Source organism: Cetorhinus maximus, chromosome 10, assembly GCF_964194155.1.
Source record: "Cetorhinus maximus chromosome 10, sCetMax3.hap1.1, whole genome shotgun sequence".
Classification (NCBI taxonomy): Eukaryota; Metazoa; Chordata; class Chondrichthyes; order Lamniformes; family Cetorhinidae; genus Cetorhinus; species Cetorhinus maximus.
Window position 1 is genome coordinate 118580686 of NC_135888.1, and position 18973 is coordinate 118599658.

Consider the following 18973-nt stretch of genomic DNA (forward strand, 5'->3'; position numbering starts at 1 on the left):
ATGTTGAGGACTCCCAGGGCAACTCCCTCCCGACTGTGTACCACTGGGCCGCCAATCTGCTGGGTCTGTCCTGCCAGTGGGACAGGACATACACATGAATGGCTTTGGTGGTGATGGTGTTTGGGACATTATCTGTAAAGTAATGTCAGGCTGTTGCTTGTTTAGCCTGTGAGACAGCTCTCCCAATTTTGGCACTATCCCCCATACGTTAGTAAGGAGGACTTTGCAGGATTGGCAGGGCTGAGTCTGCCTCGTTGTCTGTTCAGTTTCATTCCTTTTTGAGGTTTTGTCGCCACTTGATACAACTGAGTGGCTTGCTAGGCCATTTCAGAGGGCAGTTAAGAGTCAACCACATTACTGTGGGTCTGGAGTCACATGTAGGCCAGACCAGGTAAGGACCGTAGATTTCCTTCTCTAAAGAACATTAGTGAACCAGGTGGGGTTTTACAACAATTGACAATGATTTCATAGTCATCATTAGACTTATAATTCCAGATTCTTATTGAAATCAAATCCTGCCATCCCATGGATTACTAGTCCGTCGATAATGCCAACACACCATTGCCTCCCCTCCAGAAAAACATAAAACTCCAAATGAAGCTCTTTGCAAATCGCTTTTGGAGTTGTTTAATCAGTTTCCTGGTTTGCAACTGTCTCCTCTTACCAAATCCTGCCCTTCCCACTGCTAACCTTGCTCTTATTTCTTTGTCGCACCTTCCATAGGCTTCCTAAATACTTGAATTCATTCACCTGTTCTAGTTCTCTTTCTTCTATGAATATTTCTTGATGATTTTGATATATGCATTACTTTGGTTTTGCTAAAGTTTACCTTCTCCCAAAGTTCATGCCTGCTGTTACTAGTCTATCTTCTAGTTCTTGTAACCCTTCTTCTGTGCTTGCTACAAGTGCTTTGTCATCTGCAAATCTGATGGTATCATTCAGCCCCCCAATCTTAACGCCAGATTCTGTGTCTTCAAACGCTTCTTTAATCATTGCTTTTACATTGACATTGAAGAGAAGTGGTGATAAACAAAATTGGAAGAGGAGTTCAACAAGGGTATTGTTTATCAATGTCAATGTACATATGTGCACACATCATTGAAGGTGGTAAGGTAGGTTGAGAGAGCAACTAATAAGGCATACAGGATCCTGGGCTCTATAAATAGAGGCATGGAGTAGAAAAGCAAGGAAGTTATGACAAACCTGTATAAAAAACTGAGCTTCAGCCTCAGCTTTAGTATTGTGTTCAGCTCTGGGCATCACACATTAGGAAGGATGTGAAGGCATTAGAGGGGGTGCATTAAAGATTCATGTGATTGGTTCTGGGGATGAGGAACTTCAGTTACGTAGACCGATTGGAGAAGCTGGGGTTGTTCTGCTTAGAGAAGGTCGAGAGGATATTTGATAGAAGTATTCAAAATCATTAGGGGTCTGGACAGAGCATATTGGAAATTTTTTTCCCATTGTTGGAAGGGTTGAGAACCAGAGGACACTGATTTAAGATGATGGGCTAAAGAGACAATGACAACAGGAGGAATTTTTTTTTTTTTATGCAGCATGTGGTTAGGATCTGGAATATATTGCCTAGGAGAATGATGAAGGCAGATTCAATTGTAGCTTTCAAAAGAGAATTAGATAATTAATGAAAGAGAAAAAAAATTGCAGGGCTACAAGGAAAAGGTGGAGGAGTGGGACTAGATGAGTTGCTTTTGCAAAGAGCTGGCACAGACAGGTCGGGCCAAATGGCCTCCTTCTGTGCTATAACCATTCCATGATTCAGATGCTCATGATGCTCCAAAGTGCCCTACAGCCAATGCCTTACTCTCGAAGGTTGTATACAAAAACAATAGCCAAGTGACACACAGCAAGTTTCTACAAGCAGTAATGGAATAAATGGCCAGATAATCTGTTTTTGTGCCTTCCGTTGAGAAATAAACGTTGGTCCAGGACACTGGAGAACTTCCCTTTTTGAATAAGCCATGGCATCTTTTACATCCATCTGAGGGGCTAGATATGACTTCAATTTAGTATTTTCTCCAAAAGACAGCAGTGTTCCCTCAATACTACAAAGACTGGCCCGTCTAGATTACATACTCAAGTCCTGGAGTAGGGCTTGAACGCACAGCCTTATTGCAGCTCCAAAGGCTTGAATGTAGTTGTTCTTAAGGGAGAATTTTTCTTTGCTTTTTCCCTCCTAAAGCCATAGAAAAATTGGGTGCTACCGATGCAACCCTGAGGTTGATCCATTTTCCTCCAGCTCTTCTACCTATATTGTATAAACCACATACAAGGGGGTAATCTACAGATAATACTAATCACTGATCGTACCTATCATCGGTGGTAGATACTGTCTTATTTACAGGGTTACCTTTGTCTATAGTAGGTTAAGAGCAGTAACAGGACAAAAAAAAAGAGACAAGATATTCTTTCAGAAGAGGCATGTTAAAGTGGTTGGCTTACCTATGTCTAAAATCTTTATTTCTTTGTAGAAAGACAGCAAAAGAAAAAGAGGAACAGGCAAAAAATTATCCAAGACATACATTGTTGCACCATTAGTTTGTTAAATGATTGCTGAAGTTATTAAACACCAACAGAGGTGACAGGCAAAAATATTACTAAAGATCAAGGCGAGATAAATATGGCTGCTACAATATTGGTGAAACTGTTCATATATAATTATAGAGATTGGTACATTGAAAGTTTTAAATGTATCATTCACACTTTCCTACTGCGCTGCTAATATTATCTTTGTAACATCTAAAAGGTTAGAGCCACGTAACTCAGTAAGCATGATCTTTTTTCTGAGAGATGCAAATAGCAATAATGAATTGAAATATTAATATTGAGGATTTCGGATTGTTCGAACACTCAATGTAGACATGCTTGAGCTGCTTATAGAAGTGAGTGAAATGAAAATAAATAGAATGAAAACAAAAATTACTCAACACGGATAACCATCAAATTTCGGAGTATTAGAGAACATTTAATTCATGTATTGACATTCAGCCCACTGCCTGAGCTGATAAGCTCATACAATCTCTCAGCAGAGAAGGGCTCAAATAAGTGTAGGCATTCTCGCTATGACATACAATATCTAATATTCACAATCGCATGCATAAGGCTTATTTTTTTGTTTGGAATTCTATCTCCTTTTGAGCTAGAATTTACAAGATTTCTTGTTGCTTATATCTACATGAAATTTTGAAACATGCTCTTAGTTTAAACTAAAAATCTCAGGCATATTCTTGGCAAACGTGACACTTGATGAAACATTATTTTTAGAGCAAAGTTGAGAATGTAGCCCGGTCTTTCTCATTTGTGGAAAGAAAAGGAAATTCTGAAACCAAGATACCAGGAAACATATAATTCCATTTGATTTTGCAGACAAGTTATCATTATGCTACTCTTTTCAGTCTCTCTGCCCTACAGAATGACATCTGCCAAGCACAAGAGCTGAAGTTTCACTCCATGGCTTCTGCCAATGGTGCTCTTTGGCCACCCGCTAGAAGCTGTATGAGTGCAGCACCAGATGAGAATGAAATTTCACTTTCCCCTTACTTCCTGCAGGGAAGCACCTGGCCCCAATCAGCAGCTATCCTAATGGCATTGTTGAAATCACAAGAGCTGACTGAGGGTGAACTGCAGGTGTGGAATCTGCATGTTATACTCTAGAGCACAATGCATTGACTCGACAGTGTGTTGCATCACCACATTACATACTTCTCCTCAGAGACATTTAAACTGCCAGCATTCAGCATACCTTCCCGACACTTGTCAGGACTAAAGCAGGGATATGGCTAATGGGGAATAACTGTGCTTTGATTTGCAAAAAGGAATTTCACCCATCTAGCAGGACCCCTAAAGGAGGAATGACATGAATTATTTTTGACCAGTACAGTATTTCATAAAATTATAAACGAGAAAAGAATTTTGGAAAGATGGGCAACATAATTGTTTGAGCCAATGTAAATATACAGAATAATGCCAAAACTGGATTGTTCTGAAATACAATAATCCATCAAGACAATTCGCATAGCATCAAAAGCTGTGAAAACTTTTAGCTGTTTAATGCCACCAACAACAACAACTTGTATTTATATTGTGCCTTTAACATAGGGAAAGATTTCATGAGCCCCCACCGTGCATGTTTTTGGCAGTGGAGGCCGGGGGTGGGTGAGGGGAGGCATGCAAAATTGGCCAGGTGGCTAGCCCACCATCTTCCCGCCCCCTACTCCCAAACTCACCCCCATAATATGCTAGGTGGACGGGTGCCGAAATTGGCAGCCTGCCTGCCTTAAGTAAATAATCTATAAGGTTTATTTAGTCTTATTAACAAGCCCGGTCTGCACTGCTGCTTTGGGCTGCATTAGAGTGCTTAAGTTGGAGTTGGGTGAGAGAGTGAGTTTGGTGAAGAGGGAAGGAGGTGATCCTTACATTTTCTGCCCTTTCTCAGAAAGAAGAACGGCAGCCTTGGTAAGTAGGAGCTGGTGAGTATAAACTAGAGGAAGTAAAACTAAAGAGAATAATTTAAGGGTAAGTCATGGCAGGGCAGCTTGGCCAAGTGGAAATTCCTCCTGTGTGATGTGGGATGTCAGGGACACTTCCAGTGGCCAGGGCAAGCACATGTGCAGGAAGTGTCTCCAGCTGCAGCTACTCAAAATCCACGTTTTGGAGCTGGAGCTGCGGCTGGATTCACTGTGGAACATCTGCAAGGATGAGATCTTCCAAGGATGAGAAAGACCCAAACCTCCCTGTCGCTTGCCATTTTAACACTTCACCCTGCTCTCTTGCCCACATGTCTGTCCTTGGCTTGCTGCATTGTTCCAGTGAAGCCCAACGCAAACTGGAGGAACAGCACCTCATCTTCCGACTAGGCACTTTACAGCCTTCTGGGCTGAATATTGAATTCAACAACTTTAGATCTTAAACTCCCTCCCCCATCCCCACCCCCTTTTCGTTTCTTCCCCCTCCCTTTTGTTTTTTCCAATAATTTATATAGATTTTTCTTTTCCCACCTATTTCCATTATTTTTAAATCTATAACTGTAATACCCTGTCAGTCTTTCCACCCCACCCCCACTAGAGCTGTACCTTGAGTGTCCTGCCATCCATTCTTAATTAGCACATTTTCTTAGATAATATCACCACCTTCAACACCTCTTTGTTCCTTTTGTCTGTGACATCTTTTGATTATCTGCTCCTATCACTGCTTGCTTGTCCCTACAACCACCTCCCCCCCAACTCTCTCTCCCCCCCCCCCCCACCCCCCCAACCGCCCCCCACCTTAAACCAGCTTATATTTCACCCCTCTCCTAACTTTACTCAGTTCTGCTGAAGGGTCATGAGGACTCGAAACGTCAACTCTTTTGTTCTCCGCCAATGCTGCCAGATCTGCTGAGTTTTTCCAGGTAATTCTATTTTTGTTTAGGCAAAGTCAACTTGGATTTATGAAAGGGGATTCATGTTTGATAAACCTACTGGAGTATTTTGAGGACATAACTAGTAGAATAGATAAGGCAGAACCAGTGAATGTGGTGTATTTGGATTTTCATAAAGCTTCTGATAAAGTCCCACATAAGAGGTTAGTGTGCAAAATTAAAGCGTATGGGATTGGAGGTAATATATTGGCATGGATTGAGAATTGGTTAGCAGACAGGAAACAGAGAGAGGGAATAAATGGGTCTTTTTTGGAGTGGCAGGCAGTGACTCGTGGGATACCACAGGGTGCTTGGGCCCCAGCTATTCAGAATATATATCAATGATTTGGATGAGGGAACCAAATGTAACATTTCCAAGTTTGATGACGACACAAACTTGGTGGGAATGTGAGTGGTGAGGAGGATGTTAAGAGGCTTCAAGGTGATTTAGACAAGTTGAGTGATTGGGCAAATACTTGGCAGCTGCAGTGTAACGTGGAAAATCGTGAAGTTATCCACTTCGGTAGGAAAAACAGAATGGCAGAGTATTATTTAAATGGTGACAGATTGGGAAATGTTGATGCACAAAGGGACCTGGGTGTCCTTGTACACCTATCACTGAAAGCAAGCATACAGTTGCAGCAAGCAGTTAAGAAGGCAAATGGTATGTTGGCCTTCATTGCGAGAGGACTTGAGTACAGGAGCAAGGATGTCTTACTGCAGGTGTACTGCAGGTGAGACCACACCTGGAGTATTGTGTGCAGTTTTGGTCTCCTCACCTAAGAAAGGATATACTTGCCATAGAGGGAGTGCAGTGAAGGTTCATCAGACTGATTCCTGGGATGGCAGGATTGTCGTATGAGGAGCGACTGGGTCGACTAGGCCTGTATTCACTGGAGTTTAGAAGAATGAGAGGGGATCTCATTGAAATGTAAAAATTCTGACAGGGCTGGACAGATTGGATGCAGGGATGATGTTTCCTCTGGCTGGGGGGGTCTAGAACAAGGGGTCACAGTTTTAAGATACAGAGCAGGCCATTTAGGACTGAGATGAGGAGAAAATCTTCACTCAGAGGGTAGTGAACCTATGGAATTCTCCACCGCAGAAGGCCATAAAGGCCAAGTCACTGAATATATTTAAGAAGGAAATAGATTTATAGATTCTAAATGCATCAAGGGGTATGGGGAGAGAGTGGGAGTAAGGCGTTGAGTTGGAAGATCAGCCATGATCATATTGAATGGCAGAGCTGGCTTGAAGGACCGAATGGCCTACTCCTGCTCCCATTTTCTATGTTTCTATGTTTCTATTAACCTAAATAATATGCTGCCCAAGCCAAAATACAGTTTGTGTGGGCACTCAGGCAGGAGTGGTCTGGCCTATTTTAAACGCCAACATGAACAAAGACAGGAAGGAAAAGGGGCATCTCATTTGGGGGCTGCCCTGCATGCATTGGGGCACCCCCCAAGATGTCAAAACCCCTTTCTTCTGCACCACCTACCAGACATAACCCAGCACCCCTGCCCCCTCTACCCAGGGTCTGGGGTCTCTCCCCACCATAAAACCCCAGGACACCTTGGGGCACCCATGACCCTCTTCGGCCTTCTTCCTGCAGTCCCAGCAGCACCCACTGCTGCTGGGAGTGATGGAGCTGCTAGCCAAATGGATTGGGAGAGGTGACCAAAAAGCTTGGTCCAAGAGGTAGGTTTTAAGGAGCACCTTAAAGGAGTAGAGAGATGTAATGTGGTTGCGAGAATTAGGCAGGGAATGTTAGGCCTTAGGGCTGAGGTAGCTGAAGGCATGACCACCAATGGAGATGTGACTAAAATTGGGGGTGCTCAAGAGGCCAGAATTGGAGGAGTGCAGATACCTCAGAGGGTTGTAGGGTTAGAGGTTACTGAAATACAGAAAGCCGGGGCCATGGAGTGATTTGAAAACAAGAATGAGAATTGCAAAATCAAGGCATTGGCAGTCTGGGAGCTGATGTAGATCAGCGAATACAGAACTTTGGTACAAGTTAGGACACTATGATAAGTTCCAGGTATGTAACTTCCATGAATGCATTCCAGGATATGATTTTATAGAAACACAAATGAAGAGGAAGGGGGAGTTTTAATGAGATCCTTTGGTTGTTTTGTTTTGCTAGTAATGGGTCTCAGGGTGGATAGCAAAGGATATTAGGCTTCTGTAATTGAATTTTGTCACTTGAGCTGAAATAATATGGATCTGAATTTTACTTTACTAGAAGTTGCTGAAAATATCACACCCATTTATTTCCTACTTAAATTACCTTCATTTCCCAAGAGATGGCTATTTAATAGGCTCCTTTATATAGATCTGAATACAGTTTTATGACTAAAGAACAACAGTGGGATTTGAAAGGAAAGTGCTCTTGTCATATCAGAAGGTGATTTTCTGTGTGCAATGTGACTTGTCAGCTTCTTTCTTCATAATTTTGAAAGGACGGATGATCTGCTAGTTTACAATTCCACAATAAAGTAACCATTATATTTGAACTTTTAGATAGATGGGTTTTTGAGCTGCTCATATAGTTACTGTTACAGAAAAGTATAGCATAATGGAAAATCAGTCAACTTTCTAAAAATTATCTGGAATCAAACACAGCTTACGCATTTCAACGTCATTCACAACTGCTGCTAGGAGGAGGTTACAGGGACCATTAATCTATGTTCCCCAGTACACATTATTTTAAATAATAACCATTCATGTTTGATTTGGGACTATTGGCATAGTCCTAAGTGAAAACTGCTGCTTAAGCCAGGTTCTGGTTTTCAGGAATAACCTTCTGCTAAATGTTCAGCTTATTGTTTTTATAGGGTCTTTTTTTGTGGGCTGGAGAGGGGGGAAAGTTGGAAAAAGTGAAAGATTTGTATTCTGAATTAAAAATTACCAAAATTATGGGAGCTCCATGAGTTAGAAATCAGTTGGGTTAATCAAATAAATAACTTAAAATGATAATGATAAAGAAGAAATAGCAACAGCAATTCTAACAAGTAACATGGCATTGTGTAATGAATGCTGGGTGTCCTTGAGTGTTCAGCTTGGATTCTGGATATAATCAAAGGGGAATTCAGTCATAGTGCTCCAGCCAATAATGCAGCAGACCAGAAATCTCCAGGTGACAGGGATTTATTACCACGTCTCCTACCTCAACTCCAGGATACTGGTGACATTCTTGGCAGGAAAAACACGTCTGATAAAGTTGAAATCTCCAATGTATAGACTGCCGTCTATACCAACAGCCAAGGCCACAGGAGCCAGTAGCTTGTTTCCATCAGCAAGACCATTGCAACTGGGGCAGGAGATGCTTCGTCTGCGTCCATTTCCCATGATGCTTTTGATCACCGCTGGCTGTTGGGATAGAAACTGGTTTTCGCCATTTCCTTTGTGCAAGACACCTGGCGAGGAGAGCGAGAGTGGGTGAGCTTTAACATTCTGCAATGAGCATTTACCTGAACAAAATGAATGCCAGAGGCTTATAGGGTTTATTGCAAAATATGTTTTCAGAAGCCTTGGAGGAGGCAGGAGGAGGAGAAGACTGCAGAGGTTGGGGTTGAGGGGAGTGAATTATGGGGTTGAATCTTTGTATAGCATCCCACCATTCTCAAGTTGTTTTTTCTATTTATAGCATTCAGTCAAAAAAGAATGCACATGAAGACTGATGACATGCATTATCCTTGTGACTTAAATCACTCTTGGTCAATTAGTTCTCTGGTTAAACTACTCCTTGACTACAGTGCCCAGATCTTGTTTCAGGGAAACAAGGGAGGCATTCAGAAGCAGTGCAGAGAAGGCCTATGAGGCTAGTCTCCAGTGTAAAAGCTGTGAGTTACATACAAACATAATAGAAGGATAAGAAAAAACAACTGGGGCATTCAACCTGTCTCATTAAGACATAGTGCTTATACAGTCTTATTTACTTGTACCAATAATAATGACATCCTTTCTGCCACTAAAAGCATTTAAATAACAATTAGATGTACCGATCAGCAGGTGCGGAAGGGACTTCCTGGATGGATGAATTAAGACATAAGACATAGGAACATAGGACTTAGGAGCAGAAGTAAGCCATTCGGCCCGTCTGGGGAGAAAAAAAAATCTCCTCATTTCTGTCTTAAAAAGGAGACCTTCTGTTCTTAAACTGTGTCCCCTAGTTCTAGTCTCACCCACAAGAGGAAGTATCCTCCTGGTATCCACTCTATCAAGTCACCTCAGGATCTCATATGTTTCAATGAGATCACCTCTCATTCTTCTAAACTCCAGTGGCTATAAGCCCAACCTGTTCAATCCTTCTTCAATCCTTCTTCAAAAAATAAGCCCTTCATCCCTGCAACCTTCTCTGAGCTGCTCCTAATGCAGTTTTATCCTTTTCCAAATAGGACCAAACTGTACACAGTACACCAGATGTGGTCTCACCAAAGCCCTGTGCAAGTGCAGTAAAACTTCCCTACTTCTAAATTCCATTCCCCAGTGCCAATACTCCACTTCTCTTTGTAGACGCTATGCCTCCTCATGACAACTTAGTTTCCTACCTATCTTGGTGTCATTGGCAAATTTAGCGACCATACATTTGGTCCCTTCATCTGAATCATTGATATCGATTGTAAATAGTTGAGGCCCCAGCACTGATCCCTGTAGCAATTAGAGCTTGCCAACCCAAAAAGGACCTATTTATCCCCATTCTCTGCTTTCTGTTAACAAACCAATCCTTTATCCATGCTGATATATAACCCTCTGCATGATGAGCTCTTATTTTGTGACACACCTTTGATGTGGCACCTTATCAAATGCCTTTGAAAATCCAACTACACCACATCTCTAGGTTCCCCTGTAACTGACTTGCTAGTTACTTCCTAAAAGAACTCTAATAAATTAGTTAAACGCGATTCACCTTTCATAAAACGGTGTTGGCCGGGATTTTTCGTGCCCACTGGCATTGGGTGTGCTCGGTGGCGTGAGTGGACAATATGGCAAGAAGGCCAAAAATTGGATTCATGACTTTGTGAAACCAGTTTGCAATCATCCACTTCGCTCGCCGATGGTGGGCCGCATTTCTCACCATCAGACATCAGGAACCTCATTGTAATACATCAGCATTTCATTATTAGGCCAGTCTGTTGGAATCATCCTGCCCGCTGGATTGTCCGCCCATGTTGGCGTGATAGCACACCAAAGTGTTTCACAACAGCATATCAAAGGCATACACTTGGCAGGCTGCACTTTGAGGGAAACTCGGAGGTGAGTACGCAGTAACGTTGTGAAGCGCTTGCCCAGGTCTCCTGTTTGACTTCAAGGTTGAGGTGAGTTGGGGTGGGCGCAAGGGCTGCATGGCGGTCGAGGTGACTTGAGAGGGGTGGGGGGGGGGCGCGGGAGCAAGGGCTGCCCTGCGGTTGAAACAACTTGAGGGAGAGGGCAAGGGCTGCTCTGTGATTGAGGAAAGAGGCGACTTGGGGGTGTGGGGGGGCAAGGGCTGCCCTGCGGTTGAAGGTAGCGCACAAGCACATGCAGGGTTGTGGGGGTGGGGGCTGGTAGGCAAGGGAAGAGGCCACGCATTAGGGACACCTTGTATAAAGTGACCATCTCTCTGCAGCTGAGACAGTTCAGGTATAGCCATACTGATATGACTGGAGTTGGGCCTCTAGCTTCTCTGCCCACTCAAGTATTACAGAGGCATCAAAGTGCCACCAAGTGCTCCAGAGCTTTAAACAACTCAGGCACAGGCTGCAAAGTAATGAACATTTTAGGGGACTGCAGAACAGTTGGATGACTGACATGTTGTACAATCCCCTTGCTAAAGCTGGCCATGGAGGAGTCACTGGTGGAGGTGTTCACAGCCCCTTGCAATGTCATCATTCTGGTTTGGGCCAGTCTCCCTAAGGGTTCAAGCTAACAGTGCAGCCTTGCATTGCAGGTTAGGAGAATGCCTGCGCCTGAGCTGAGAGCACAGCATGTAGTCCACTGGGCAAAGCTGCCGCCAATCAGTTGGGTGGAGATGGGTGGGGTTTCAGGCAGCCATGTAGTGCACTAATCTCTGGCCATCCAAGTGGTGGCCAGCACTCTCTGGGATGCTTTAAGGGGCCATCTGACTTAACCAAGACAGGTTTTTAGTACACCCATGTGTCTCTCTTTTTCATCCTGCAGGAAGAATACATCAGGATCATGGAGTCTGCTGACCTAGCTGTTTGCTTTGTGGCTTACAGAGAGTGAAGATGACGGAGAAGGGAGTGACTGAGGTATCTGGCTGTGCAGAGGGAGGGGCAGCACCTTCTGGAAGAAGGGAGGCTCAGGCTCCCGCACACACCGCCGAAGAGCCACACCGAGCCATTGCTGGTTGGCACCTAGCTAGACCCAGAGTCTATACATGCCGCCTTTCATTCCTGCAGATGACTGAGAACCAATGTTCTCAGCATGTCTAGGGAACTGGTCGGTCACATCTGCCAGCTGCTTCAGGATTTGGCAGGGAGGGCATCCACTGCCAGTGTCCATGAAAGTGACAGCGACACTCAATTTCTAGGCCATTGGCTCCTTTCCGGGCTCCATAGGTGATTTCTGTGGGTTATCAGAAGCCTCCACCCACAAATGTATCCATGAGGCCATGGATGCCATCTTTGCGAGGGCACAAAACTTTGTGCATTTTGACCGGGACCAGGACAGCCAGGATGCAAGAGTGATTGGATTTGCCCAGATCTCAGGTTCCCCACAGGTGCAGGGTGCCATTGACTGCACTCACGTGGCGCTCAGATCTCCGTCGCAACACACGGGCAACTATGTCAACCGCAAGGGATTCCATTTGCTGAATGTGCACCTGGTGTGCAACCACCACAAACGCATCTGGCAGGTCTGTGCACGGTTTCCAGGCACTGTGCACAACTTCTACATTCTCAGTTGGTCACAGATCTCTGAAGTCTTCCAGGATCCTCAGAAGCTGCAGGGTTGGCTCCTTGGGGACAAGGGCTACCTACAGAGGCTGTGGCTGATGACACTGTGTGGCAGCCTCAGACTGCAGCAGAGGGATGGTATAATGAGGCTCATGCTGCAACACACAACTTAGTGGAGCAGACCATCAGACTGCTGGAAATGAGGTTCCGGTACCTGGACCGGTCTGGTGGAGCCCTGCAATATAGTCTGCAGAGGGTGTCATGCATCGTCGTCATCTGCTGCATTCTTTACAACCTGGCGCTGCAACGGGGAAAGGAGTTGGCTGAGGAGGAGATGGAGGACCTGGAGGTCTCCTCCAATTAGGAGGACGCTGATGGGGCTGAGATTGAGGAGGTCCTTGAAAACAACGATAGCTGGAATGAGGCCCTCACACTGGCCAGATGAGGCAGGCGCACTCGGGAGGCCCTCAGAGCTGCAAGATTTGTGGAGGATAATGATGACATGCAGTGAGGAGACACCGTAGATCCTCACATTGAATCTATGAATATTTGAGTCTAGTCTGGCTTATGGCAACGCACATACCCTCTGTGACCCTGTCATGGAGACGCAGTGGAGACCCTAATAATCACCCAGTTGCAGGAGGGTGATGATGGCATGCAATGAGGACACTCCATAGATTTTCACATAACCTCTGAGAACGTTTGACTCCTGCCTGGCCGAGGGCAACTCACTTGCACTCTGTGATCAGGGTCATATCATAGAGATGCAGCCAAGAAACTTTAAAAGCATCTGATCCTTTGTCTGCATTCAGCACCTGACCCCTTCAGGAGCACAGCGCCTCTAGTCGCAGATGCTGAAGGGATGGGGGCCAGCCCCACCTTAAAAGTGCTGAGAGCATACAGAGAGAACGCCTGCCCACAACATTCTGGCAGCAATGACAAGCACTGTCCAGGGAGCTTGAGGCCAGACCATCACTGGTCTGAAGGATGCACAAAGCTGAGGGCAGAAGCCCTGGACTGAGATACCTGCCTTTATCTTGTGCAGAAAGGTTTCACATCTGAGTGACGTGAACATTGCTCATCAATAAAAGGAGTCATAGGCAGGGAGACATTCTTGGGAGGTTATTGACAATAATGAATGGTATGTACAAGTGATTAACCCTTGGCCCAGGCTGTGCAACTACATTTTCTTAACTTTCCTAACCCTGTCACTATGTCATGGTGCTTCCCAGACATCCACAGTGGAGGTGGAGGCAGCCTGTTGACTGCTACGCCCAGTCTTTAATGACCTTGGTGGGTGTCCTCTGGAGGGCAGAGACCTGGAGGGCCCCGGCCTGCTTTCAGGGTCCTGTGGCAGTGGCACCCTCCTCCACCTGTGGAGCTGGAGCTGCTGAGGTTACAGGAAGAGGGGATTCGGAAGGGCCGGGCACTCCCAGAGTCAACTGGATGGATGGCCTCAGGGGGTACACCTGCTGATCCTCCTCCCTATGGGTGCCCAAGGGCCCCAGGCTGACTCCTTGAGGAGAAAGGGTAGCTGGAGTGAGATCGAGCTGCCCCGCACCCTCTTGCATACGCACTGTTGGAGGCCAATTATGGCGTCAGCAATGGAGATGAGTCCGAGCAACAGTACAGGAGCGATGTCCTGGACCAATGTCTCCATGGCGGCCGCCATCCTACCAGTGTTGACCTCTGTGCATTGCAATGCCAGCACTATCACCGCAGCCTGAAGACAGAAGGACCCCTCCATTGTACCTTGCAATCTGAGAAGTGCAGTGGACAACCCTTCCTTATGTTCCCGAGCTTGCCTTTGCAACTCCAGCAACTATGACATGACCAAATCCAGAGACTCGTCATCTGACTCGGACTCAGCAAGTGTCTTGCCTCCAGCAGTCCTCCGAGTGCCAGACACTTGAAAAGTTCCTGCTGCCGCCTACGGTGGATCAGACAGTGCGATGTGCTCACCAGATTGTGATCCAAAGGCTACTCTAAAGCTAAGTCCCTCCAAGGTGTGTGTCTCTGCGCTGGTGGAGGGTGTGGGTGAGTGCTGTGACGGGACATCAAGGAGGGTGCCTCCAGATTCCTCTTCAGAGGTTTCTTGGGGCTTGATTAGAGGCCCTGGGTTGTGGGCTCCATCAGCTGTTTCCCAGATGTGCCTGCGGAAGCAAGGGGATATAATTAGTGCATGGCGGTGGCCTGTGAAACAGGACACATCACTCTCAGCATGGTTGTCTGATGGATGTTGCACTGCTGGATCCTCACTTGGTAGAGCACCGCTGATCTCACCATCAGCACAGGAACGATCCAGATTGTCACAAGCCAGTTGGATAGCTCTATTTTCAAAGTCTGTGAGGACCTTGATTTCAGACATTCCTCCACTGGTCTGTGACCTCTCCCTCTTGTCGTGTGCCAGCTTGTCCTGCACGAATAGAGATGGCGAAAGTGCAAGCAGGATGCCTGCCAGGCCAGATGATAAGTATGCCTGGTGTGCATGGGTGGTGAGTTGTCCCATGGATGGGATGAGGACAATGTGTGTGAGTGAATAATGATGTCCCTTGAACCGGGAGTGAGTGAGGGCCCTGTGGATGTGTGATGGATTTGTGAGTGTGTGAGTTAAAAGTGATGGTAAGAGTGACTTACCTTGGTGGAACAGAGGAGGTCATTCATCCTCTTGTGGCACTGGGTGGCTGTCCTCTTTTGAAGGACGCCTAGCGTGATGAAGGAAAAGGTGATGCCGTGGCGGGCAAATGAAAGTCCGGCTGCCATGGAAACGGTGTGTTTCCCGGGAATGTATAATTAATGTGGTACGTTTGGGATGATACGGCGTGAAAAGCCACCATTGCAGCCGCCGGCTAAAATGTTGTTTTACCCGCCCGCTACCGCACTTAGTGAAATCTGGGATGATTCTGCTCGTTGACTTGACCTGATCCCATTATGGTTTTCCAAGTATCCTGCTATAACTTCTTTAATAATTCTAGCAATTTCCCTCTGACAGGTGTTAGGCCAACTGGCCTATAGTTTCCTGCTTTCTGTATCCCTCCTTTCTTGAATAAAGGTGTAACATTTGCCATTTCCAATCCACTGGGACCCTTCCAGAAGCTAAGGAATTTTGGAAGATTATAATTAACACCTTTACTATCTCTACAGCCCTTCTTTTAAGACCCTAGGATGCAGGTCATCAGATTTTGGGGATTTGTCAGCCTTTAGGTCTAATCGATTTCCTGGTACTTTTTCCCTGGTGATTGTAATTGTTTTAAGTTCCTCCCTCTCTTTCAGCTCTTCATTTTCAAGTAACTTTGGGAAGTTTTCTAAGTTTTCTACACAGAAGAAAGACACAAAATACCTGGCCTAACGCATCTGTAACTTCCTTCTTTTCCATTATTATCTCCCCAGACTCACTCTCTAGAGGACCAACACTCACTTTAGTTACTCTTTTCCTATTTAAATACTTGTAAAAACTCTTACTACCTGTTTTTATATTTCTAGCTATCTTTCACTCATACTCTGCTTTCTCCCTCTTTACTTTTTTCTAGTCACTCTTTGCTAGTCCTTGAAATCTGTCCAATCTTCTGACCTATCAAGAATCTTTCACCGATTTTTACAGGGTTTATTTCAATTTGATATGATCCTTAACTTACTTGTGTAGCCATGGATGATGCATCATTCTCAAAGAGTCTTTCTTCCTCACTGGGATAAATCTTTGCTGAGTGTTATTAAATATCTCCTTAAAAGTCTGCTGCTGTATCTCTACTGCCCTACCTTTTAACCTAGTTCACTTTAGTCAGCTTTGCCTTCATACGCTTATAATTACCTATATTTAGATATAGAACACTAGCCTTAGACCAATACTTCTCACCTTGAAACTGAACGTGAAATTCTATCATGTGTTATGATCACTGTTGCCTAGAGGCTCCTTTACTATGAGGCTATTAATCGATCCCATCTCATTGCACATCACCAGGTCTAGAATAGCTCATTCCCTGGTTGGTCCTAAAATGTATTGCTCTAAGAAATTGTCCTGAACTCATTTTCCAGGCTACCTTGGCCAATCTGATTCACTCAATCTACAAGTATATTGAAGTCACCCATTATTATTATAGTACCTTTATTACACGCCCCATTTAATTCTTCATGTTTACTCTGACCTACAGTGTAACTATTGTTTGGATGCCTATAAAGTACTCCCACAAGTGACCTCTCTTACCTTTCCTATTTTTTATCTCTACTCAAATTGATTCTATATTTTGCTCTTTTGAGCTAAGGTCATCTCTCACTACTCTACTAATGACATCCTTTATTAACAGAGCTACTCCACCACCTTTTCCCAGTTTCCAGTCTTTTTGAAATGTCAAATTTCCTTCAATATTCAGGTCCTAGCCTTGGTCAGCCTGCAGCCATGCCTCCATAATGGCTATTAGGGCAAAAATATTTATTTCTATCTGTGTTAACAACTCATCCATTTTGTTTCAAATGTTGCATGCCTTTAACTCTCTTTTCAAGAAGGACTAATAGCTTTCTCATGTGCAATTGTCCTGTGTGATCTTGTATGTAGACGTATTTATAAAGGCGTATTGTGCTGGAAGGGAATAGAAAAGGTGACATGGAGGCATGTCAGGCAGTATGAGATTGGAGGTGAAATGTAAGGCAGGATGTAGGCCTGGAAGGCTCGTGAAAGCCATGAGGCATGGTGCATCCATTAGGGTGATCAGTGTTGATAAACTCAGCAGGCATTGAGCTTGAAAATTATTAAGATAAACAACTCTATGGGCTGAATTTTAACCTAAAAGAAAATGAGGTGGGAGAGTGCGGTTTGAGTTGGGTGAGGGGTTAAAATCTCAAAAATCTGTCTCCTGATCAAACTCACCTCCAACCTTTCCATTTGTGGATTTGACCAAGGACCTGGTGGATTCAGGAGTTAATTGTCTTCATACGTACCTCCTGGATCCAGGTGCCTGTCTACAAAGCCTCCATGATTGGACACCACACTCAATGACTTTTTCTATCCACCACAAAGCCTCTAATCTTATACCCGCACATCACTCACCACTTGCCCCCGACCAAGCCCCATTGTTCCACCACCACTACCAAACTCCTAATCCAGGGAACTTTCACCCACCTGAGCCCTCTGATACCTCCTAGCTCACCAGGCCTCTTATCCCATCCACCATGAGGTCGGGGCTCTCCACTCTAGGGATCAACAGCCCACCACCACCCAATCAACTCCCCTTTTGCCCCGTGACCCCCCCACACCAGCCTCCTCCCGATCAATTCCCACCCCCTCTGATCAACCACTCCCTCCCTACTCAAATTTACCCCCTTCCTCCCAATTGATCCCTCCTTCCTCTCTGATCGATCCTTCTAACCTCCCTTCACAGCCCCCACACCCCCACCACTTGACTACAGACCCAGCTTGTCAATCAGGCTAGCTTCCAGGGGGAACCAATCAATGACGTTACTGACACAATGGTCAGGGCAAAACTCCACTGTGTATGAGGAATCCTGAATTGCAGGTTCCCCCCAACTATTTGACTGATCCACTCCCTATGGATCAGGTCAGTAAAACATCTGCCCCATGAATCTCGATTGAGGGTGTGGAAACATTAGCAATAATTCCACACCACTGGAACTTGAACTGAGGCAGATTTGATTTAGCACTTTGAAGCTTACATCATCATTTATACCCTCAAATGAAATATTCTATATATATTAATCTGGCAATGACAATTGATATGGCTGCGAGAGGCTTATTTTCCACTATCATCTTGGATTTGTGGAAACATGACCATGTTCTTCACTCCTGGTGGTTTCTGCCTTTGAGGAGCAACCCTGACTGCGTAAACCTTATATAAACCCATCCACTGACTGGAGAGCTGGTGACAACCCCACAGTGATCATTTCCGGGAGCCCTGACGGGATTAAACCCCAATGAGGCATGTACCTGCCTGCCATCAGGGTTCCCAAGGCCCTCAGGGTGAGGATCTCACCCCCAAGTGCTGATGGCCAATTAGATGGCTGGCAGCTCTTCAGACCCAGCAATGTCACCGAGTAGTCTTGGGAAGAACAGCCTTGAAAGTCCTGGAGGAGAGGTCAGTGAGGTAAGTAAAAGGTAAGAGAGGTAAGTAGGGCAGGCCCCGGTCATTCAGCGGGGTGGGGGAATGGGGCCAGTGTGGAGCATGGGGTTGGGCGAGGAGATCTTCCTATGGGGGGGCGGCCCTTGTCGCTATGGGGCTTTACATTGGACAAATGTTGCCCAATCAGGAAGGAGCCCAGTCCACAGGCAGGCTGCCAATGCTGGTCTGCCAACGAGACATGGGCCCTCCCCGCCACTGATTCAATAATTGGTCCCTTAAGGGCTCAATTGGCTGACCTTGAAAGCTGACTTTGACCTTTCCCATCCTGACTTCAAAGCGGGGAGCTGGGAAGGCGACAGGTTTTCTGCCTGATTTAACGGCACCTCTTGCCTCAGGGGTAGGGGGGACATAAAATTCCATCCGTTTCCCTTCTCTGGTTCTACACTACAAGGAGATTTATAAGGTTTTTAAAAAATCATGATGATGAACTCAGGAAGACCACTTCCTCTGTTTGGGGATAAGTTGGTCAGCAATTTTAAATTTCTACTATGAGGAAGGAGAGACGATGGAGAAATTCCGTTGCATAGAGAATT

The 18973-nt window shown here is 45.3% G+C and overlaps 1 protein-coding gene across 5 annotated transcripts in view; it reads right to left on the reverse strand.

Moving 5' to 3' along the window:
• The window catches only part of LOC144685974 (teneurin-2-like), a 555228-nt gene that overhangs the window by 33335 nt on the left and 502920 nt on the right, over positions 1-18973 (reverse strand). For 4 of the 5 annotated variants that reach the window (XM_078551059.1, XM_078551058.1, XM_078551055.1 and 1 more), the window contains 2 exons: positions 8583-8832; positions 2461-2481 (listed from right to left, as the gene is read on the reverse strand). In XM_078551059.1, coding sequence (XP_078407185.1) covers positions 2461-2481; positions 8583-8832 — 271 coding nt within the window. The remainder of the gene's footprint in view (positions 1-2460; positions 2482-8582; positions 8833-18973) is intronic. The other variant, XM_078551057.1, reaches the window with a different exon arrangement.